Source organism: Patagioenas fasciata, chromosome Z (assembly GCF_037038585.1).
Source record: "Patagioenas fasciata isolate bPatFas1 chromosome Z, bPatFas1.hap1, whole genome shotgun sequence".
In the NCBI taxonomy this organism is placed as follows: domain Eukaryota; kingdom Metazoa; phylum Chordata; class Aves; order Columbiformes; family Columbidae; genus Patagioenas; species Patagioenas fasciata.
Window position 1 is genome coordinate 25,014,716 of NC_092560.1, and position 26,161 is coordinate 25,040,876.

The 26,161-nt window shown below is 37.2% G+C and overlaps 1 protein-coding gene across 2 annotated transcripts in view; it reads right to left on the reverse strand.

Moving 5' to 3' along the window:
- The window catches only part of PCSK5 (proprotein convertase subtilisin/kexin type 5), a 254,770-nt gene that overhangs the window by 221,972 nt on the left and 6,637 nt on the right, over window positions 1-26,161 (reverse strand). For both annotated transcript variants that reach the window (XM_065861037.2, XM_065861038.2), the window contains exon 2: window positions 7,438-7,542. In XM_065861037.2, coding sequence (XP_065717109.1) covers window positions 7,438-7,542 — 105 coding nt within the window. The remainder of the gene's footprint in view (window positions 1-7,437; window positions 7,543-26,161) is intronic.

Here is a 26,161-nt window from a genome sequence, read left to right on the forward strand (position 1 = left end):
ACTCCAGATATATCAAACTCAAGAGACCCATCAAATCTGCTTCATTTTGAATATTCTTGTCTCAGAAGATTTTAGCTACTTCTCTGAGAGATGGATGAGTCCTTGCCTGTCTCTCTAGAGTCAGCCAACATCTTTCTCATTGACCATGAAACCTGGAGGCCATAATAGCAGTTCTACCATAATCCCTATAAACTGTTAAGTGATGGAATGGGATACTTGACACCTGGTCTGACGCTGGGCTTCTGTTATGTTGTAATAACTTGTTATTAATAAAAATGGTGGAGCACTGAAGTTTTTAAAAAGCATACTACTGGTCAAAATCTTGACCCAACTCCTTGCCATCCCCTGCCCATATCACTACCAGTTTAAGAAAATAATGATATGAATATAGCAAGAGAACGCAATTCTGCTGAATAATGCCTTTTTCATTCCTCAAAACATTTGTTACACTAATTAGGAAGTGAGCCAGTTAAAACCTCTTGACTAATCTCCAGTTCCTGCCTGAAAGTTAACAGTGAGATTGTCATTGTCAGTGAGCAGAAAATTGTAATGTTCTAAAATCTAATATTTATTTTTAATGCATACACAATTAGCAATATCAAGGGGACAAAAACTCTTTGAGGCAGGCACTAACAACTGGGATAATAAAGATGAAATGGAAATATAAATGTAGGTAATCAAACACAATAATTTATTTCAAGAAACACTTCTGCATTCCCTCACAATGGACATTTATATTTTCTAAAATTAATCACACTGAATTCCTAACGGCCATTTTTCTGCTTTTAGTAGAAAACATCAAAAGGTAATTCCACTAAGAAGCTTCAGCAATTGCTTTTTGGTTGCTTCTTTAAGTACTAATAGAAAAGTCAGCTATCTCATGAATATAGCAATAGAATTGGACATTAACAAAGCTTTTATTCTTCACAAAAAACCCTCAGCCCCATTAGTGTTACAATTAACATCATTAAATATTTCTACCTACTGTAGATAAGTGAAAAGAGATTACTGTTATATGACAAAATTTGCTGACTGAAGAACCATTATCTCCTGTTACGGCAGCATTGGACTTGGCCAGTTCTGTACAAGGGGAAGGCCAGGTATATTCAAATGATGCTGTCTGGACATGCTCTGGATTAAGCTTTTCATCTTCAGGTTATGGTCAACCAAGGTTCAGCTTTGAGCTGATGCTGTGGTTTAACCCCAGCCAGAAACCAAGTCGCACACAGCCACTTGCTCACTTCCTCCTGGTGGGGTGGGGAGAGAATCAGAAAGGTAAAAGCGAGAAAACTCATGGGTTGAAATAAATGCAGTTTATTACATAAAGCAAACGCCGCACATGCAAGCAAAGCATGCTGAACATGACATCATAACGTATGGAATATCCCTTTGTTCAGTTGAGGTCAGCTGCCCCAGCCGTGTCCCCTCCCAACTTCTTGTGCACCCCCAGCCCACTCACTGACAGGCTGGTGTGAGAATCATAAAAGGCCTTGACTCTGTGTCAACTCTGCCCAGCAATAATTAAAATATCCCAGTGTTATCAACACTGTTTGCAGCACAAATCCAAAACAGAGCCTCATGCTACCTATTATACTATGAAGAAAATGAACTCTATCCCAGCCAAAACCAGTACAGCTGCTTTTGTATCATGCACAGACCAAACATTGTTCCATGTGCTAAAAAGGAACAGCAAATTTTAGGTTGCCGTTCCTCAGAACAATTAGACATTTCGCCCTACCTTCTCAAGTGTTTCAGGTTTTGGTTTGGTGGAGACAAGGGAGAAACCTGCTACAAAACACAGCTGCAATTCCACTCCGTTGTTCCTCTGCTCACTGGGGCTTATCATGGTGGTTTTCATCTAGGTCTAGGTATATTGTGAACGGCAATCTAGTCCATACTGAATTACAAATGAACATAAGTCTGATGCAGCCTTAGCATGGTAAAATTATTCTTGATTCCTGCTGAAGTAACATAGACTTCTCAGGGATTTTTGCTGATGAAGAATGTGGTTTAAGCTAAAACTAGTAATATATCAGGCACGCCTATAAGTACTGATTTCTATCACTGTCAAGTAAAAACAGTACTGACCCCCTTGTGCAAATTTTACAACACCACAACAAGCAGTTAGAACAACACTAATTACAGCAGGTTCTAATGCAGTTCTTTGTCAGTGAACACCAACTTCATATCTCAAAAAGCCCTGAAAAAAGATCCAAGTTGTAGGACTATTTGCTCACGTTTACATGAAACTTTTTAACACTCTGGAGGCAGGTGCTAAAGGGAGATGTTGCTATGCCCTCTCATACATTGTGATTCAGTTCATGTTCCAACTCACCCAGCAACAGGAGCCTTGGAAATAGCAAGTCTGATTCTTGATTTTGTCTAAGCTAAAGATGGAAGGATTGCTCATGTGGACGCTTTTTGAGTCAATTAAATAAAGGGTCTACAGTGGTAAACATTGCATTACTTAATAACTAACTTAACCCCCCAGTCAAACTCTGAGCATGGAAAACAGCATGATGGTTCCTATTATTTTGCAACCAAGCAGGGCAGTATTGATTCTTTGTCCTCCAAGTGCTTCTGCAGATTATGGCTACCCAGGCAGATATCAGTAACTCACTTGGTCCCAGTGTTTAATTGTTGTGTTGTTCCATTTGACTAACAAAATCCTTCTGTTCACTGATGAGGTTTAACAAAATTATATGTTGCACTGCCAATGCGAAACACAACCTTACCCATAACAACATTGCCATTTGAATTTCTCTAAGCAATAAGTCCATGATGCTGGCTTTTAGAAGCCTGATGTTTTAGTACTGTAATAACATTCTTAATTTCTGCTGAATTTTGTGCCCCCTACCTTAAATCCAAATTTTTTCAAGCTTTATTTTCTCCTTACTCAACCTCATACCGCAATCTTGCAACATTTAAATTCATTAATAATTTGAAAAAACAACTTGATGATTTTCTTAGCACTGAAAATTTTAACCCTCCTCTCTATTTGCAATGAACAGTCTGATCCAGAGTGATTAAACATATGTTTCCTAAAGACACGCTCCACAAGTAGTGGCACACTCCTTACCAAAGCAAGACCACCACCTTGTTGTGAAATCCATCTCTTCCCCTACTCTTCAGATAGCGCTCTCTCATATCAACCCAGGATATTGTTTAGCCATATGGACTGCTGTAACTACATAGCAACATGATGAAACATTTACTTATGGCTATTACAGTTTTGCTCCTCTCTGCCCTCTCACAAACATCCACAATGTCCTACCAGTAATAAGGACAGGATACATTCTTGTCCTCTGAAAACAGCCCAGATCATTTGGTGTTGTCTCACCAAAGATATGTCTTATCAACATTTTACATGTTGCTGCCCATAGTTCTGTTAAGGTTATTATGTAAAAGATAAGAATCCCCTTTACATACACACATGGTACTAACACTTTTGTATCACCAGGTCACACAGATCTGCTTTGTGTCTGGTTGGGTGAAGCTGGGCAAAATGCGAGTATCTACAGTAATGTTTCCCCAGATATTCTAATCCTGGAGCAGAGGTGACCAAGGCATCACAATTCCACAAAACCCTGATCAAGCAGGGTATTTTGCTGAAATTAGGTAGCTTTACTTCTTATTTCAGTGGAAATGAAACTGGAAATCTTGATATCTCTGAAAGACGAGTGAACATGACCCATCAACTAGGAGTTCAAACCCCAAATGAACCTACCTGAAATTAATCAAAATTAAAAAGGAGGAGATGTCATCTTAGTTGAGATTGATAAACAATGACTAAAATGTTTTCTCTTTTACTAAATGTGACACTTTACAGCAACTTCAATTATTAATTCTACTTTTTTTAGCATTGCTATGGGCCACATGTCTTTTTCAGATCTCCATTGTGATGCAGAGCAGTGGGGATCTTTTAAGCAAAATAGAACAAACTTTGGTTAGTATGTACATCAGTTTGAATGTATTATAAATCTTAAAACTGCCTTTTATTACCTTTAAAGCTGTATTCTTCTACTATTATTGCACTGCAATTTATGCTACTTGATTCCATGAGATATATCTCAACATATGAGTCACAAATTTCATTATCACAGCCTTTCACTACAAACTCTTCATCTCATGCCATAGTTCAGCATAAAAAGACATCTTTCTCATCTATACTGTCCATTTAACTTCTATGTATTATTGTCACGTGTAGGTGCTTCAACTCTGATATTTCATTGGAACTGCATCTCTTCGGTGATAGAAAAGCTCCACATGATTTTCCTTATGTTTTCTATTGATGTAGAGTCTGACCTACAGACTGAGGTTGCAACCATTCTTTGCAATCTTTTCCACCTTGTGACTCTTCATGTCACCGCTGCAGCAAACTCAGAGGTGTATCACAGCTCTTTATTCCCAGCTCTGGAAGTGCTGTAATAGTCTGATCTCAATAGAGGGCCTACCAGCAATACATTCAACCATTTAACAGCTGAATTGAGCTTCATGATATCTCTCAGCTATGAACTGATTCTGTCCCTCTTTCCACTTGCTTTTTACTCCTGCTACCATTGTTTCATGCACTGCAGCATCAATAAAATAACTCTGCTGAGCTAACTCCATGGAGCTAAAAAGGCTCTTGATTCATGGCATAGGGCTTTCATTGACCCCTGCCAAAGGCCAACCACAAGCAGCACATCAGCTGGGGAGACCAGACACCTCTGTGATAGATTACATTCAAAGCTTAGCTTTGATGCATAGCACTAATCTGTGCTTTGAATCCACAAACTTCTCTCACTTCTTTGTTTTTCTATCAACACATAGGAGACACACATAGACCTAGAAAAGATGCTGTAGATAAGGCTGTGTTTCAAATTTGCTACATGCCAGTCTATGTTAGAGATATTAACACCTCATTTGGGCATCTTTTCCTAAAACTATTTAATTAATATAATTTCTAAGTGACACCACACAGCATTGCTATGCAAGGATGTGGATGCTAATGAATAAAATTGAGTTGCACTGCATACCCTTTAACTTTTCATCTAAATACAGGGTAATGTTTATCTAATGTTGAGAAAATTGTCAAAATGTGTAATCCACATGTCTTCAGTTTATGTTTCCTGTTGTATCAATTAATATTGTTTATAACAGTGTCAAGAGGTTTTTCCAGAAGAAAATAAATCATCAAAGATCTTCAAAGCAATTCACTAACTCAAATCCACAACAGCAAGGTTTTAAATTACCTATATATCTTTCCCTGTGCATCCACACACCGAAATCAAACACTATTCACACAAGTAGTTTAGAAATACCAGATTTCATAATTGTTTTTCCATTATATGCAGGTTATTTACATAATGAATTACCACTTACTAAAAATTTCATAATTTAAAATTTCATAAAGCAGTAAATTAGGGATCCACATCTGAAGCAAGCACAGATAAAATCAGTCATGGAGAGCATTTTAAGCATTAAGTAAACCACCACTAAATGATTTCAAAAGTAAACAATCCTCAGTGTTCCTTTGTTCACAAATACACATGTCATCTAATCTGCTGCAAATATTTGCATTAGATACAGTCACACTCATAAATATAATAGCATATAGTACTGGCTCAATAAAATTAAACCTTTTGTTTTTAAAAGGTCCAGCTTATGTAATACAATTTGATTTCCAGGGTGTTTTAATAGTCATTAAATGTTATACACACTGAGGACAAACTGGCCTTTATTCTACAAATACATATATGTATATTGACATGTCTGCAGCCAGAGAAGAATTCCCAAGCCCAGGTTCAGTGGAGCAGCCACAAAGTCAATCACAAACACTTCTGCCATATCTAGGTATTAGACTATCGGCATCTCTTTAGATACAGAATCAGTAGTAGGGTTGAGTACCTTGCACAACCCTCAGTAGAACTCCTCATTATTAAAGTGACATTTAACAATGATCAGAAATGCAGAAATTCTGTACCAGCAGCAGCACAGGCTGGGGATTAGACCTAAATGGTATAACTTGGAAAGCACTGGAAAATAAATGGTGGCTCTGATTTTCTGCTGTGCTTTGCCTTAGAGTCTCCCACAATTCTGGCCACAGTAGTAGTCTGGGCTGGCTGCCAGAAGTGCAGAAGGGGTACTTGGAATCTGGGTGTAACACCAAAGTTTATGGTAGTATGTACCTATGAACTTGTGCATTTGTGTGTCAATTGCTTCACCTTTGTGCACACAGGAAAGAATGTGGCCTGGCGTAGATGTGAACACCTTTCCTTCCTTTTGCAGTATCGCCTATTCTAAGAGCAGCACTTGTTTACATAGTGGTCCTAGCACTCACAGGAACAAAGGTTTGGGCCCTGACCATTTTCATACTAATCCCCAAAATATGGTGCTCAGCAGAGCTGCTGTTGCTCTTAGAGGGTTAAACAGGTCAGCTTTATGAACACAGCGTTGAACACACTTTGTGTGCACTTCTGTAGCTGTGTCCCATCCTCAAGAGGAACTTGAGCCCTAAATAGGGTTTTCCAGACTGCAGAAAGATTCCTGTATGATTTATCGCCTTTTACCAATAACTTTTACTTCTCAAATTCTTTGTTGGGTAAAACCTGACAAGTTCAAAACAGACAGCAGTCATCATCCAAGGACCTAAAAAAAGCTTGACTCTGTTATCACAACTGAAAAACACCAGTGACCTGGGGTTTCGTTGGGGAAAGTGGGTTACACAAACAACATAAAAAAAGTTAATACGATGTTCTCCACACTTCCTTTCTAAAAGAAAACCAAAGGAAATCCAATTCTACAGTCAGTGACGAAGCTACTAACCACTGAAATTAAGGGATTAAAACAAAAATGTGTCTTGGGTACAGATACAAGACAATATTATACTTAACTATAAATCAGTAATTAAATTATGTTGACAGTTACCTATGATATCATTTACTCCAAAGACATGACATCATGCATCAAACAGATCTTAAAATTAAGATCAGCAGGAACTGCCAAAAGGACGGTGGAAAAGAACATTCTTACTTTAATCCCTCAAATACCAAGCCCAGAAAAAGACTGGGGAAAAAAAAGAGAGAAACCTTCCTCTGAACATTGTACCATCCCACATTGCTCGTCCTCATTCTGAAAGCTGGTTGCTTTATAGAAGATATGTGGACATAAATGTTACACATGTGGTTTTGCAGAGAAGCACAGCACAATGATTAGTACATTAACAAAATTCCTGTACTCCTCCACGAATAATGTTGGGCCTTATGTTCCAAGAATAGCACATACTTAATAGCATGGTATTGTCTTCACTTCATTTTAATGGGAAGCAGAACCTTAGTGATCAGATAGTGTGTCGGTTCTTGTAATGCTATATGCCATTCAGGTGAATGTCCTCTGGTATGAAATTATAAAAAATGCAAAGGCTTTTGCCTCAGACACATAGGTGGATTTTCTTACCTTTGGCTCCATCGAAATGAAGCTGTGGGTACCTCTGCTTGAGAGAACTGATCTTTTAATTGTTTTACTATGGTAGAAGTGGTAGTAATCCTTCAATGTTCCAATCTGTAAGGGGACAGAAGGAAAAAAAAAAGAGAGAGGGAGATTTAATTTACGAAAACCAGTTTTCTGTTTTTCATTTCTAAAAGTCTATAAATTATGCAATTTCCTGCATGCTGAAGTGTTACTTGAACCCACTGATCATCTTTCAAAAGAAGGACATATGATATGAAATGGATGGAGTGTCCTTGAGGCAGTAACTGCATAACCAAAGATTATAATTGAGCTGCTTAGTCTGGCTGTATCTACCTTTTTAATGTTTAATTTATATGCAGTACTTTGAGTAATTCTATATCAATCTATATCCAAACTGTCTTCAAATGGCAAGTATAAAAATGATCAAATGGCTATATGGTTATTAAAAAGCATTCCATCTAGTTTGCTTAAGGAAATATACTGTAAAATGCACTAGATTTGGTTATTTATATAATTAAATTATAAAAAGGACATTTACAGCATCAGACTATACAACAGCAATAGGCTTCTCTTTCTGCCAAATGTGGGCATGAAAGAAGAAAGATGGAAACGGTAACTTCATAGAATAATGACTAACTCAAAGTACAAAAATCAGTTCATGCAAAATTGCAAATTTCACAGCAGTACAATAGAAACACTTCTTATTCATGCCATCAGTACACAGTAGCAAGGTAAATATTAAACTAAAACAGTCTTCACAGTTAACACAGAAATTTTCTTTTCCAATTTTCTTTTCTTTTCCATTTATAACTTAAAACTTAAGTTTCGCATTCCTATAAACAAACATCCAGCCTCCCTGTCTTTAGGGAGAATGTCTCAAACTCACTTGCAATTTGACTCACTTGCAAATTCATTGCACTGCAAATCTTTTAAGACACTTAATTTAGTTAAAAGTTCCTTAACGACGAGCGAAAAAAGGGACAATTGAGCTTACTGTCATTTCAAGTTGAAACTCAAAGTGACCTCAGAAAACAGGCTTCGTTTTGCAAATAAACCAGAGTGAAATCACCAGAGTACAGAGGAACATTCAAAAACTCTACTCGATAAAAATTCAGTGTTCTGAATTTGCATATCTAAGAATATACATGTAGGAAATTTGAGAGTTCAACAGTAAAGGTAGGTTCAAAGAGACTGGAAATAAGCTACTGAAAACTGCAAGGATATTCTTATAGAATATTAGAAAACAAAAGTCTTGAGAAAATATCAAAGTGGACTAAGAAGGAGTATTGATAGAAAAATCTTATTCTCAAGGAGCACTTTAACATTTTATCTTAAAATTTTAAAATGTAGTTGATTATAAATTAAATAAGAATTGGTTTGACTAAGCCTAATTAGAGCATATTAGCACTGCGATAAATAATTTTCATGCTGCCTTCTATTCAAAATGCAACTCCAGCTGAAGTGGTGGAACTCCATAGCTTGGATGAGCCCAGTCTTGCACCTCCAAGTGCATGCCCACAAATACATCCTCCCTAAACATATATGGGGAAGTCTTCTTGTAGACACCTCAAAGAGCTGTAGGACCCTGGACCTTCTGATATCATGAACACATGGTCCTCTGCAGGCTGAAATCTGTTGCCAGAGCAGGTGCCAGAGTACATACTGGTTCATTTTCTGTGGATCACCATAGTCTTTTGGTGACATAGTGTGTCAGAATAAAAAGCAGTTTCCATGCTTAATTTTAGCCCAAAGGGAAATCGGTGACATTATTACACAGTCACATTATTGCATCAATTTTGACTACAATAACTAGAGTTTACTCTGTATTTAACAGCCTGTAGCACATTGAATGTACCTTAGCATCGGCTACTTTTGCATCTTTTTGGAATTGTTATTATTTATATCAACCATTGAAAGTTGGTGCCAGGGTTAGCACCAGTGCAGATGATGGCATGCTTCCCTGAGACAAAGGGGTGCAACTGGTCACTTCCTGGACTCATCAGTAGCCTCAAATAGGGTTGAAATGCCAGCTACTGGAAAGTGATGCTACTCTTGCTCCCTAAGCCCTCAGAGGTCAGTAAAGTATATATTCGCCATGCCAGAGTAGCTACAAAGTCTACAGACTTTTCATGGACCTAGCTGTCTTCAGAGTGAATTAGAAACTTGCTATCGTGTGTTTCTTTGTGTACTGCACAAATAGAAAGGTCATATTTTAGGGAAAATAAACATCTTTCTTGTTTTGTGCTACCCAATTCTCAATATCACCCACTTCTCTATTCCTTATCTTGTACCTGCCTGAGGATTTTTTTTAATTTATTTATTTATTTGCTAAAGAGAAACTCTAGCTGACTCCTCTGAGGTATCCAAAACAGCAGATTTAGGAGACGACCTAATTGAGCTCCTGGAGATCCTACAGTTTAGCAGCGCTAGCGAGCCACAGAAGAGACTGGAGGGATCTACATGCTCTACCTTCCAGCCAAAGTGGGACAGCCTGAGGCTCTGTAATGCTTAATAGCTGTACTCCCCTCTGAAACCTTGGGTTCAGGAGGCAGAATTAAGCCCTTAGAATTAAGTGTAGTAATTGTAATGCCATGTTTTCCAGGCACCATCAGTTTTAAGATAATAACAATTATTATCAATAATAATTAATTAAAATTGTGAGATTTACAGCTTTTGTTCCTAACTATCAATTAAATTAAAGGATCTCAAATCTTTTGAATGGAATTTAATTCACATTCACTAACTGCAAGTGCCTCTCACAGTAAGGTAACACCAGCATTATTAAAAATTTTATTGCCCTCTTTTCCCTTAATGAGAATTTACTTAGACCTTCCAAATCCCTTGACCACTTGGAAAACAGTTAAACCATGGAAATATAGCACAATAAAACTTATCATTATGGATGTTCTTGTTAAATTGGTTTTTATACTTTTAACTACCAGGTCTTAGAGGCACTCTCAGAGGAAAAGCAATGTAAAGAGAGAAACACCAGACTGCAGAGCTAACCACCCTAGAGACTGATGGCAATTTAACTATTTTATCCTTGGGAAATCTTTGTAATCTCCTTTTTGACCTGGAGGACCTGAATTCTCTAAAAAGAAACAGAGAAACATTCCTGAGAAATTGCTTGGCCAAAAGCAAGGAGAATGGATGGTGGGGGTAGGGAGACTTACCCTCTTAAGAAGTAATCCTCATCACTGAACATTTTAAAAAGATAAATACATTCATTTTAACAGTGCCATATCGTGTTTATTCAAGGATTAAATAATTCCTTGAAGTAAAAATCCTGTGATATCATGGTGGAATCCCAGAAAACCAAAGCATCCACATATTTACATTAATTTTATATTTATTAGGTCTTATTTTCTATTTAAAGTTGAGAAAACGTGTGAATTTTAAAGATAATGTGAAATAAGAGCCTTCCTAGGCTTGTCCTTGGAACATATTTCTTCCATATGTAGTTTTATAGTCTAAGACAATACTAAGATAATTTAGACCATAATTACTGAACAAATTCATCTACATGCTTACGTGAGTGTCCTCATATACTCTGTAAAGAAATAAAAATGCTAAAGCTGCCTGTTAAATATACATCAAATACATGTACATGAACACCAAACTGACACATCTAGCTAAGATCTGAAACTACAACTTAAACACCCTTGTATGAGCAGGGAAGTTGTTCAATCTAATGAGAATGACCTCAAGAGATGCCTTTCCAACTGTTTCTTATCTAGTACATAAACTTTGGAGAAGGATCATCTAAGCATTTGGCCACAAAGTACACTTCTCCCAGTGGGCTGAGTGGAAAACCATATGCTGTGGAGTTGGTGAATTGGCAGATATATTTTAAGTGCCCCTGTTTCTCCAGTTTTTAATGACTTTAGTCCTAAATGGATGGGGAAAGGAAGGCAAATCAGGTCCAAATCTGGTTCTGAACTCTATAAAGTGCTAAAAGAGCCAAAAAAGCAGAGATCTGCTATACCTGCACACACCTGGAACATAGACCATTATAAGTAGGTACAGTAATGTGTTTCAGACGGGGTTGAAGATCTGACCCTTCACTACTTTGCAACAATTTCCAAAGTGCCAAAGTCCTTGACAGAAGCAAAATACCAAGAACAGAGAGATGAAGAAAGTTTATTATGTTTACTATTGTGATCTCATTTTGACAAAATCACTTTAACTATGTTTCAAACTTTAAAATGTTCAAAATATTGTCACATCATACAAAGTACACTGGAAACCACATTTCAGAGCAAAAATGAAAACAATTCACTCTGCAAAGACTGAAACAGAATGTGTTGGTATTACTAGAGTTTTCTTTCCTGCACTAACTCCCAGTGAAGGCAAACAAGTATCACAAAGCATTCTGACAGAACCAAATGTTGACAGAGGTTACAGCACCACTTACGCTCCTTCTATGCATACCATGCTGTAATGAACACAAAGGAGGTGAGCCCCACAGCCCTTAATTCTGAATCCTGTTGGCCCCTTGTTATCCACAGGTGAAGACAGGTTCATTGGTACTACAGAAACCTTTCCTTCTTGTGTCCTTCCAGACTTAGGAAACATTGAACATCTTAAAACCAGAGTTCTGATTTCAGCATTTAGATGCAAGAAAGCCCTGCAGAGACTGTTAGCTGTTTACTGACCTACTCAAATTAAAGCACTGATATCTGGAAAGGGCATGGTCATCCAAGACGTGGAACGTGAACTTGACTTGTATTCCAAGCAGCAAAACTGTGTACTGGGGTAGATTTTTTTTCCCCATAAGATACTGCAGTAGTGACCACACTTGCCTAACCTCAAGCTATCTTGCCCAAAACTCCACTGTTGGTTCAGCACTGATAGCTCTCCACCATGCTGACAGCTGCAAAGCAGCTCCGCCATCTGACCTGCAGACTGAGATGGGGGCTCTTTCTCTTCCAAATATACCCTCTAATCAAAAGGTGATTTTTTTTTTTTTTTTTCTGTCATCAGAGTGGAGAATTTCACTTACTATGTGTCATTCCCAAGAAACAGTAGCAAGGTTTGCCCACATATGGCACACTGTAGTGAGGTCAAATATTGGATGACTTTCAGTTTTGGAGAATTCAGGGCTTTCACAAAGATCAGTTTATAAAATACTCAGGAAAGAGAAGCACAGTCCTTCTGGACCTTGTGCAGCCCAAAACCTAAAATTCCAACACTAAGGAAGAGTCCCCTATCCAAATATTTATATCTGTTAGTCCCCTGTTGGGCTGATAACCTACACTACCCCACCTGAGCTAAAATAACTTACTGGATTATTAAAGGCAAGTAACATTAAAAAAATGCCCGAACGAGCATCACTACTGAACACTATGGTTTTGTCTTGAGCTGCAGTAGCAAGATAATACTGCTCTGATGACTAGGCTAAAGGATGGAAATAATGATGTTAAGTCTCTCTGTTACAGAGGCTTGAATCTCTATGTTACACAAATATCTACCAGGTATTGGGGAAAACTGTGTGTTTAAAATAATTCCAAGCAGTAGCAGAAGCAAAGTGATGTATGTATGGACACAGATTGTCAGCTCAGATGCAAGCCAGACTACTCTGAAAATCTGAATTCCAGCTACACTCAAATGCCCAAGTAACCCAGTTCTCAGCTCTATTTTAAGCCCAATTAGCTAACAGAAATCTGACAGCCCAAGTTGTGAAAACACCTCTGTACGTGCTCAAGGTAGGAATAGCTTAACTTGCCAATTCACATCTTTGCTTCTCTCACATTTCTTTCTCTTCAGATTTGTTTTAAAGGGAACTGATATGTCTGCAGAGTGTTGCTGTTCCTGAATAGTAACTCTCTGAACAAGCTGGGCTTGGCTTTAAATGCACCCCTCCTTCTTGAAACACTTGTTGAGTCTCCTAGAAAAAAACCTACACTGTAATCAAGAGGTTTTGCTCAGCTTGTTTGGTCTGCAGGACAGGACAGTTCAGTGGGGAAAAAAAAAGAGGCTTCCTTCTGAACCACTTGCATATGAAAAATAAACAAAACCTCAAAACTAGCCAATAAATTAAGCCACATGGCTATTACAGCAGAAACATCACAATGGTAAGAACATACTAACCCTTTACCACTTTACCCTTGACATTCCCTCTCCTTCTGTTTAAATGGGGAGAAAAATGTATTACCTGACTGAATTAACATACGCCACTCCAGACTTCTGTTGTATTTTTTCCTTTGTGTTTCAATTACTTGAATGGAGAAATTTTGTCTGGGCACTTACTTTGAGCTAGGAAAGTACAGTTTGCCTTTTTAAATGGTTCATGTCAAAAAAGAATAACAGAACCATTAAAAAAAAATAGCTCTGCATTATGTTATTTCAAATAACGTCACTGCTGTTGCTTACATGCTACTGCATTTTGCTTTAAAGTGGCACATTAACTCTTTCACTGGAAAAATAGACATAAGCTCTCTAGTCTTTTAACTTTTCACATACCTTTGTTAATAGAATAAAATAGTAACAACATCCTGACTCTTCCTATCATTCTAATTTAGTATAAAGGCTGAGATTTTTTTCAAAGTCACTTCATAAATTTTAATGTGAATTTGAATTTTTATTTACCTCTTAGGAAGCTTAAAATTTGCAGAAAATACTACTGTGGCTAAACTGAGTAAAGCTGTACATTAAAAAGAATAATAATGAAGAAATTAATTTAAAGTGGATACACTTTACATGACTTGATATAATTTATTTTGGATTACCTCTTTAAATTTTTTTTTTTTTTAAAGAGGTTTTCTTTTCAAGGCTTTCTATGGCATTCCAGAATATAATATAAACATATTTAGAGTTTCAATTCTAAACTGAAATTAAAATTTAACTCAAATTAAAATCTAAATTTAAATGTACAATTCTAAAGTCTTAGTTAGGTTTACTCTAAAGTATTTTTAAAATTCCAAAATTCTACTTCTCTAAATAGATAAGTGCTCTTTTCTAAATATATTATAAAATATACTTAGTAATATAAACCAAATTCAGGTTCCTCTGAAACTGATAGTAGGCTTATAACTTCTAAAAACTTCAGTTGAATTGTAAAAAGCTTCCTAGACCATACCTTCTGCATACAGACGACTTTGTACAATCATATTTTAAAATAAATATTGACAAATGAAATTCTGCCTTTTGAGATTCCAGTACTTTAGTGCTCTCTTGGTAATCTTATTTAACATGTGGAATTACGTGGAAAAAAAAAAAACAGATAAAAACTAACAGCCAAATAGCCACATAAAATGTTTTACTTCATCAAAAAAATAAATGTTTTGTCATGGAACACAACCAAGTTTTAGTACCACTATCTTTGCAAGTATGGGAAAGCATTAAGTTGTAAAAGAGATCACAAGTCTCAGGAGGTAATATGAATTTACAAAGTAAGTAAGTTCAGATGTTAGATATAAATTAGATCTGTATCATAGCTTTATTCCAATAGAAGTTAAATCACACTAAGCTTTATTAATTTAATCTGCCCGACTATGCAGGATAAGCAATCCTTCCAAAGAGGATTGTGGCATCTTTTTGTGATTATATATTCATTTAAGTCCTGGGGATATTAGAATGAAGATTTTTCTGCTTTATTGAATTGTGAAAGGAGAGAGAGGTTACCTTATTTTCTTTAAAATAAAAATATTCTTTGACCATATTTAATTACAAAAAAAAGCTACTTCTAAAAGCGGCGGGGGGGAGAAGAAAAAAAGAATGCTCAAGTCAAATTATAAAAAGAAAAATCCCAAAGACACCTGTCAGATAAATAAAGCAAAAAAAAATCTGCCTGAATAATGACCAGATGAAATTGATGAAATTGACATTTCAGTCTTATACCAATGAACAGTGGAGAGAAATTTGTCCTATAGGCCACAGGTCACATGAGATCACAGTAAGTCCTTCAAAAAATTATGCCAGAAGCAGAGCCTGAACCCTACCTTTCTTGGTTGCAGCTCTGATAACCAGAACACACATCAATATTTACAGGAGGAAAAGCTTGAACCTGAACTATGCTGCACATCAGTACCCACTGAATGTTCGCTACATGGTATCCCTTTCCCTAGAGATGAGGGGGTAAAATATGCCCTCAGTCAAGTTAAGAATGAATAAAAAAAAATGTGAAATTTAATATATCTGGACACTATGTTGACTGTTGAAGCATTAAATTGAAAGAAATTTGATTACAACACTTGAAATCTTTCTTTTAAAGTCAATAACTGTTTCATTTACCTCCTCTCTGGGGCTGATGAACAGGTTGTGACTATTAGAATAATGTTTAAAAAAGTAGCTAAAAATTAATTAACACAGAGTCCTTAATTACTGGGGGGGGGGGGGTGGGGGGGGGGGGTGGGAGTGTTTTTCATGAAGTGCAAGTTTGGTCTTCCAAGAGATATATTAGCCTAAAAGAGTTGACAGGAGACTGTGAAGGAAGCCATTTCCACATCTGTCATGTGAAATGTTACAATTTAAATACAATGACAGGTGTTAATGATTGCAACCCCAGTGTCACCGTGCTCTTCACCTGAGTAGGCATCACAGCAACTGTCAAGTTAATGTCCCTATCAAATAAAGTAATGCAAGGTTGCTCAGCAACCTGTGACTGTGGGTTTGCAGTTCCAGGGCAACACTACACATTTCATGAAAATTCTCAAAAGGAAATCAATTACTGCCGTCACTCCCATTAATCTTTTCTATTGTTTCTTTTCAATACAGAAAGCAGTGCAATGCAAACTGGTAGTTCATGCCCCTTTTTGTGAAGTCCAATGAGTTACCACCTTACTTCTGCAAGTAAAAATGAGTGCAACAAAGTGTATTTATTTTCTGCTATATGAATAAACTTAACCTCTACAACATTTCAAGTGACTTCAACACAGACATCATGCATTGCAAGTTCAAACCATAAAAAATGTTGTCTGCATCTGCAAAGAAGCTGTTAGACAATATGGTAATGTTTGTTTCAGTAAATAGCCCACATAATAAAGCCATTAAGTAGGAAATGAACACTTTAAACATTTTATGGGGTCCACTGAGAAAGCATTGCCACTGCTTTCTGAGATTTTTTTCCTCTTTCGTAACTCACTACTTCGTAATTTCATATATCTAAGTTATATACTGCATCATTTGAAATGAGCTTTGTCACTATTTTGTTGACTTCCAATCCTATTTCATGTTTTATCAGTAAACAAACATAAAATGGTAAGAGAATTAGGATAGATCCATGCAGTAACATGCATGTTTATTTAAGTAGCAAACAGAACTGCCGTACTCCACACATTATTACCTACTCCAGACTCTAAGAATTATTGTTTCTTTGTAATCTGTACTCTCTGATATGTACTTAGAGCATAAGAATGAGGCTTGACAAAGTTCTGACACTGCTATTTCAGTCAGGCAAACAGTATAAAATATAATTAAGAAACAGGTTTTATTTTTAACAAACTACAGCAAGAGAAGTTTCACAGCAAAGAATGTTGATATTCATTTCCTTTTAAATCTCAATCATGAAATATTTAATAACCATCATCCCTGTCCAGGAACTTGTAAATATCTGTCCAGTCCCAGCGGGATCAAGTCCCTTCTCATTTACAAAACCATAAATCAGAAATAACTCTTGTTGAAGCTAATGGAATTTAAGAGGCATAAATCAAGAGCAATCAAATCTAATGGGGATACTTGTATGAATAAAAGATTTAGGAACTGGGCACCAAGTTAGATATACTGTTATACCTCTATGCAGTTATTTAAACATCAATATAAAACTCTTAAGCACATTAATAGCAAGAGAGTTTATAACATTGAAAATGACTAATGCAGTGACCTATAGTAGTCATACTGTTTCCAGTGAACATTTATATTGCCAGCAATAAACCTTTTCACACTGTACTTTGTCTTACAAATCTGAATTCAGCTCTTACTGGTCATAGTAAATACAATATTTTCATTTAACTGACTTTCTCATGGGACCTGATTTAAGCAATTTCCTCCTCTATCACCAATATAATTTACTGAAGAATAATAAACCAGTGACTCATGGGAATATCAAGAACCGAGTTAAGTTCATCTATGTGGAGTGTGCAGGTACAAAACCCAATACTCTTTTATGGTGAGCACAGACCATTCATCCTCAACTTTGCACTGTATCAAAGTCTGATGATGTTCCACTCTGTACAACATGCTTAACCTAACACAGAGAAGTACGCGGCTTGTCCAGAACCAAGCTTGATGGTGATGCATTCACTGATCTTATTTTGTTAATGCTAGAGCTGTACAGGTGTCTATATTTTTTCGTGTGTGTATAAGTAAGGTTTTCCAGCATATTTATTTATATGAAGTCTCCATACCCACATGTAATCTCATTGGTTTTGATAAGACATCTTGAGCAACAACTCTTCATATGAGAAACAGTTCCTAGAGAAGATTTTATAGTTTCCTAAGTTTAGTAGCATGAAAACAAGACAAAAAAAAAATCTCTTTGACAGGATCTAAAGACACACATAAAGAAAAAGCAAGTAAGAAAATGAGACCAAAAAATAACCCCCCAAAATGATTGCATTCAAATGTAGTATGAAAGAAATCATCAACATAATGGATGTTTAGTAAGGATTTCAAAAATATTACAACACATCAAGGCACTGTTAATTCTAGCATAGTCACGTAATATTCCATTTAAAGTAGGTATTTGCAATCAAAACAACAACAACAAAGTGAAGTATTAATTCAGATATACAGAGTTCTCTCTTGCTGTGCCAGCTTCCATGGTGAAAGAGTGATCAAGGTTCAGTTCAGCTTTCACTGGAATCTGTGGGATCTTCCACAGTATTTAATGACAGCTGCAATAAGCACTTAATGAAGAAACACTCTTTTTTTTTTTTTTGAAGCCTACATTTTAGATTAAATTAGCAACCTAATGTCTAGGTTCATATACCTGCTTCTAAATTACTTCAGACTACAGAGGAAAGTCAAGGAGAACTGATAGCCAGTTCATGATAAAAAACCTAAATTTAATAAAACCAATGAAAAACTGGTCACAGTTTTCCTAAACTGTCCATTTCGCACATTTAAATAATATTCCTTGGTGGCCTTCTTGTTTGGAGAGCAGGATCTTAGAACCTGAGGGGTGAGTGAATGCTTAGCTGTGTACATGAAAGTAGCTTTTCTTGGAGAAAGAAGTGTTTCTACTGTATATTTAATATGTTGGCAATAAATATATAATACCAAATCACTGAAATAGGGAAAAGCTTGTGAGCTATTACTGAATGGTAGCAATGAACTGGATAAAACCATGTATTCTTCTTTATAAATGGATTTGCATTTCCATTCTGAAACATTTGGGTTTATGTCAAATGAGTCCTACAAGATCAGAAACATTAGGAAATCAACATAGATTCCAGCAACCACTGGAATTGCTTATCATGCAGTTAAGCACGTTAGATTAGTATTTGTAGTTGCCAGGCAAAAAGTAGAAATTAGTCAAATTTCACAAGATGGAAATGGTATTTATCTACAAGAAAGCTTCCAAAAGAACAGTCTGTTGCAACGGTAGAACCATTTATTGGTAAGACCTGTGATGTCAACACAGTCCAGAAGCCTTTTAGGTCACAGGATGGTTAACTCTTCCAGAAAGCAAGGCTCAGCGACCGTGTTTATTCCAGTTAATAGTTTTCCCAGGCGATGGCTTTGCGATTTGTCAGTTGGCCATGATCATCATGCACTGGCCTAAGTATTATCAGGAGATATCTGTTCAGTGACGATGGATATTTAATCTTCCCTGAGCTGAAACAAAGTTATTGCTTGATCAGACAGGCAGAAAGGAGTAATGACAGTAATGCGAAGATTGGCTTGTATAAAGAGTGCCAAGGAAAGCCCTGATAGCATCATACATGCCCTCTCTGAAAATGACCTTCTACTTCAAATAGGTGTAAATAAAATCATACTAGCATTGTGTTTTCAACCCAAAGAAGGGGAATGAATTGACTCACAGTGAAGCAAAAGGGAATCTTTGAAGACAAAAACTGAAAATAGTACCATAGTTAATTCTGTTATGCTAGTTAGGGCTGGAGGTCATGTTGTGTGGCAGTGATGGGACACATCTGGTCTGTGAGACATTCCAATACAACTGGGGTACCTGCAAATGCATTTCTAATATTCATACTAAATGATTATTGAGGATTTTACAAACTGCAACTGAATACTTTGCTGAGACGAATTTCAGAGACTTTTTTTGAGGTCCAATGAGAGAAGTGCTTTTCTTAAAAAGCAGAAAAAGCTAATCTGGGCTGTAAGACCACTGTGCAGGTGTCTGCATTGTAAGACCACTCTTCAAGTATCTGCATTGGCTCCACTCCATTCTCAACTGGTAAAACTACTGTTCCTCATGCAGGGCAGGGCTTGGTTGCTCAAGAGAAAGCAGAGCTTATTCTGCAGTCCATTCCTGCAGGGAAGTGGTGCTACTCATTTCCAAGAGGGGTAGAGCAACTGTCTCAGCTTAAAGCCCTGCCATTGCTGTTCATTCATGGTCAGCTCACTGGAGCCCAGCACACTCATAAAGCATCAAACTTTTCCAGAGTTTAGATTTTATTCATTAGTTTCCTTCAGTTCAGCTCAGATGGGCTACTGAAAATATGATACTTGAAGTACAAACAATCTGCAGTCCAGAGTGTGGAAGGAATATGGATGAAATAGCTAGATAAAAACACTCAGTAAATTAAAGGAATTGAAAGCAATAGGAGCAGTGGCATGAAGTATCTCAATTGAAAAGCAGTTTTCACATTTCAGGACAGCTGGGTAACAAATGTGATGACAATTTTTAAAAGTATATCTGAAGCATTATGGACATGCACATCACTAGTAGGCAAAGGAGTAGAAACTAAGAAATGAACACCTGGCTAAAAAAATCAGCACTTTGGAAACAGTTAAGCAGAGGAAAATTCTGCCTTATAAATTTGCAGTGTTCTTTGAAGAGGTCAAGCATACAGATAAAGATGGGTAGATAGATATACTCTGGTTGGACTTTCAAAAGGCTTTTGACAACATCCTTCACCAACAGCTTTTAAGAATTTAAGAAGCCGTAACATAAGGTCCTTGCAGAAGGAAACAGCTAAAAGACTGAAAACAATACTCCGGAGTAATTAGTTATTTGTTCAGTAAAAAGCAATCCGCTTCTCACAATGGGTGGAGGTCCCTGCTGGAGTTCTGGCAACTGTGGTAGAACCTCTTCTGGGACCTACACTATTTCATTAAACAAAAAAAAAAAAATCTCATGGAAAAGGGAGTGAGCCATGAGATGTAGATGTCAGCTACTGTTAACAATCACAAAGACTGTGGCTGACTGTGTGTGAGCTGCAGAAGAACCCTGCAAAACTGAGTGACAACAATGAAACAGCAAACGAAATCCAATGTAGACAAACATAGATGAGCTGATGTACAAAACTAATTGCACAGTAGAATGAACTGTTTTGAGCTGCCCAGTACCACTGAGGAGTGATGATATCAGGTTTATGGCAGACTAATTCATGGAAACTTGGCTCAGTAGAAGTCCCAACAGCAAATGACATAGTAGAGATGATCAATAAAAGTATGGAAAATAAAGCAGAGAACATAGCACTGTAAGAATAATCCAAGGTTTTGCCACACTTTAAGTACTGCATGCAGTTCTAGCCCTTTCTATCAAAGAAGACATAGTAGAGCTGGAAACATTTCCAAGTGGCAGAAGAAGGACGGACAAAGATATGGAACACCCTCTGCATGGGGAATAGCTAATTAAGCTAAGATTCTTCAGTCTAGATACAACACAATTTACAGGAAAATATTAGAAATCTAAAAAGTCATGTATGGCATAAGAAGAGTGGACAGAGACCAACTTTCACTGTCCTTTTCAGTAGCCATCAAAAGAAGACAGGAAGTAACAAACAAAAGAGAGGTTGCTCTTCAAGCGGTGAAGTAGCAAGCTTTTAAAGCCCTTGCCAAAGATTACTGTGGACACTGAAAGTTTACTTTTATTGGAAAGATTGGACAAGTGTCTGGACAAAAAGAAAATTCTAAGTATGCAGAAACCACATCCAGCTGAGGGGGTCTCCTGAGCTGAAAACAGCTGAAGGGGTGTTAGGGAGATGCTGGTTTTGTCCATTCTCTCCCACGGAACGTAACTTAACACCACTGTCACAGGAAGGCAGGCTGGCTAGATGGATCTTCTAACTGACCCAGAACAGTCTTGCATCCTTGCGGGTCTATTTGAATAAAGGTTGTTCACAAGAACAAAAATGTTTCAGGAACTACTTCTCTGTGTTCTAGGTGCCATTTAACTGGCTTTAGAGGTGTGACACAGTGCACATTTTCTTTCCCGTTTGTTTTTAAGACATTAGGTTACTGTCTAATATGCTCTACAAAGAAATTCTCAATTAAAGCCAAAAACGTTCAGTAGATATATTGAGAAGGGACACTACATGCTACTGCTGATTAAGTTAAATATTTTTAAAAAGAGAACATTATCTAATTCTAGACTTGAATTTCAGCCACACAGCACTACTCAGTAACACTTTCACTGCCTGCTATAACAGGAATGAACATGAGAATGCAGCAAAGGTTTTAATTGTGACTTGTAACATCTCTGTAGGTTCAGTTTGGCCCTGGAAAACAAACACAAATGAGGCCTACTCCCTGCTGGCACAAAAATGCCTCTAAAAATTAAAAATAAAGGAGAAAAAAACTTAACTTGGCCAAAAATGGCTCATTTTTGACAGCTATCTCCCATGTCATCTCCCTGGGAGCAGTTTCCTTATACATGGAAGAGTCTGTGCTGAGAATTTTTTCATTCCTAATTTGTTTAGAATTATACAATCCATGATGATGCTTGGCTAATCCACCTTCTACTCTTTGGCGCCCATCATACAACATCATGTAATCCACAGAATTTCCACAACAAGCTATTCTGACAGGATTTCATGGTGTAGCTCTGATAATCTAGACTTGCCAACGTTTCATTCCAAAGAGTTTTTCATTCTGCAAATATCAATCGAGTTGGGTCCAGCATGTTGCCAAATAATCACTAACTGTCTTAAGCTGTATATCTCTGGCAAGTGGGAGTCTGTTTGATCACATTTTTTCCTGTGTTTGGCAGGTGACAAAGAGCACCACAGTTCCTCACTGGGGACCACATGATTTATTCAGATCCATGTCTGACATATCTGTCTCCCCACTTTGTTATTTTTACAATTCATCATTTGGAGAGGAAGATAAAGATACACTGGCCAATCTCAGAACCACAGAACACAGCTGCAGACATGCAAATATGATACTGGAAATATCTTGCCTGACAAAGTCTAGAGAATTATTTATGATGTTGTACAAAGCAGTGGAGAGGTTGTGTACAAGCCGCCCATCCTTCCTGGTCAAGGGAAACAGATGTCAATGAAAACACAGCAACAGGTATGACCATGGGAGTGGGAAGCCTTTCTTCTAATAGGAAACCAGAAGCTAGAGAAGCAAAAGTGAAGGCTGGTTCCCCCTACAACTGTGTGAGAGAAATAGATGAGACAGTTAAGCACAAGAGCACATATATAATGGCCATGACTAAATTCAGTCTATACGTTGGAAGTCAGTGCAAAACAAACAAACAAATAAATAACCTTCCAGACTGAGGACAAGTACCAAAACCACTTTAAAAACCAATTAGTTTCAGACTTGCCCAAAATTGGGGTAAAAATCCACTTATGAACACCTTAAGGTTTGTAATACAAGTGACTGATGATCCAGTCCAATTCAATTTTCTTGTGATTTTTGTATTTATTTTGAGGTGATACTTTGCAAATTAAAAAGTCTTTATCTTCAAGCACTACTTGATTAACAGTCCCCTTCAAATTCTTGAAGTAGGACATAAAATTGAACTATGGAATAGTAGGTCAAAACTATGTAAGTAACATTGATATATCTATTTTTTACAGCAGGACAGCAAACCACCTGCCAGAGTTCCTCTAGAAGCTGTTTTTGTCAATATTTCAGATAGTGACCTGAATATCGGCATAGGAAAGTCATCTAATAAACATAACATGCATGAAGCAGAGAGGATCTGCAAGCATGTTGGGGGGCAGGAACAGAAATAAAACCAAACTAAAACTGTAAAACGAACACTGGAAGAACAGGGCAAGATTCAGCAAAGGCATATGCAAAGTACTACACGTAATCAACAATAACCTACTGGACAAATTCAGGTTGGTGAACAATGGGCTAGGAAACTGGCAGAATCAATCTGTGAACCACAGCAGATCACAAGCTGAACTAAGCCAACAATATCATACAGCTACAGCAGAGGTGTCAAACTCATTTTTACTCATTTTTATCACTTTCACGGGGGGAGGGACACATCAGCCTCGTGGTTGGCCTTCAAAGGGTTGAATGTAATTTTAGGACTGTACTTATACAGTCTCATACAGTCCTAAAATTACATTCGGCTCTTTGAAGGCAACCGCGAGGCTGATGTGTCCCTCCCCCCGTGAAAGTGAGTTTGACATCCCAGAGCTACAGGATAGACAAACACCATGATGGGATAAATAAACAGGAGTGCTGTCCTCTAGACCACTCAAGGAATCCTTATACTCTACCCAGCTGTAATGTTCTAGCAACTCCTTGCTCAAGAAGATTTGGGTCACTTAGAAATACTACAGTCAAGCAAGACTGATCAGTGAAAGCCTGACCTATGTGAAACAAGGGAAAGTACTGGGCTTGGATGAAAAAAGGAGAAAAGTAGGTGGCAGGAAAAATGAAATGCTACAACTTTTCTGCTGTTGCTACTCTTTATGTTCATAGAGAAACAAGAAACACAGGCTTTGAGCTGCAAGAAGACAGAGCTTAGACTTCACCAGGGCAAAGAGGATAATGAGCCACTAGAATCGACCCTGCCCTGGCACCATGGAGCTTTCTTACCGAAGAACTTTAAAAACTCACTAAATATCTACCAGTAAACATATGTGCACAATTGATCCTCCTCAAGAGCACTGCAATGGACCAGCTGATCTGTAGAGGTGTCCCCTGTACCCTTCATTTCTACAGCTGTCAGCCGTTGCCAGCCAGAGGCCACGTCATACCAAACGTGACTAGTGCCATACCAGAAGTATAACGCACTGCTGATTTACCTCAACATGTTTGACAGATTTCTTCTGCTTTTTCGATTTTCATCTAGCCTGGTCCACTTCTTTATATATTTTGTTTGAAAGGAACATTTCTCACAAACATTGCCATTTGTAAGTTGGGCTTGCAACTAATTGTCATTCTTAAAAGTATAATTTAGTGTGTGTTTGCCTAAGGGCTTTAAATAAAAAATCATCACATAATTTGCATTTTGACTGCTATGCTGTAAAACAAGATTCTCATCTTATTTTGTAACAACAGACGAAGACTATTAGATTGACTCTATAACCAGAACTCGTTTGGAACAACTTCTTCATCTAACTCCTAACAAAAGCTCACATTTAGTAGTAGTAAGCTCTGTTCTCTCTCCTCCCTCTCATTTTTAACTGCAGAGACAAGAGAACTACTACTAAGTACAAAGTAATTACCCATGGCATACCCTTTGTATTCTCCAATATGTGTTGGTTTTCTGGTTTTGTGCCATGTGAGCATTTGCAATAATGTTGTTTCAGTGCTTGCATTTTGCAAAGATATTTCTATCTGGTGGTTATTCTCTACCAGTTCCTAAGTGTATTTTTTTCTGCCATAAATAAGAGAAAATTCAATTTTCCTTGGTGTATCTGTCTAATCCCACTACATCTGCATGTGCATATAGCTTAGAGTGAATCTAGTTTTGATTCTTTTACTACTATAGTCCTGGTACTTGCATTTTTAATACTCAGGACTTCATTAAACAGAGTACACTCTGTTTCAATGCTGTGACCACAAAGGCTGTTAAGGGGCATTTCTCTTGTATTAATGGTCTATATTATTATTCTGGGGTTGATGAACTTCTTTACAAACAGAGGCCTACCATCCTGCTTTTTTGAGTCATTCATGTAAGGGTGGTGAAGATTATGGCAGTAAACTCCTTCCTTTGCTGAAGACAACCACATTACTTAAGGCTCTTTATCTTAAAACAAGCTCCTGTTTAAGTGGATTTTTTTTCCTAGTCTTCAAATTTCAGTTATTTGGTTTGCAGAACTTCCTTCTGCCTCCCATCAGGAATAGATTTGGAAAATGGAAAACAACCATTCCTCCCATTCTTTCTGATCAATTGATCTTGTTACACAACATCTTCTCTGTGCCATCACTGGGACCTCAGATTTGAAATGAACTAATATTTATTAACATTTTGTGTGATTTGCTGTCTTTAAACCTATAAAGTCTCAATTTAAAAAAAAAAAAAAAGTCCACATCAGCATGCCAGCATTTACTTTATCTACAAAGTACACCTATAAAAAAATGCATCTATATATCTAACAGTTAGTCCTGGGCCACACCTCAACCTTAGAACATTTAGGTGTTTTTGGCAAATAGCGTGTACTCCTTGCAGGAAGAAAATTGGATGGAAAAGATAGTCTGTTACTTGCCAATGGTGAGGAGTAGGCCAATAGACCCTGGAAGAGATTAAAAAAAAAAAGAAAAAATACTGGAAGAATAAAATTAGGAGAGGAAAGATGTTATCGGGAAAAGGGCTGACACATTCTCAGCCCTCACCTAGAAATAAGAAAGAAAAAACAATAGATGGATCTAAAAGTTACTC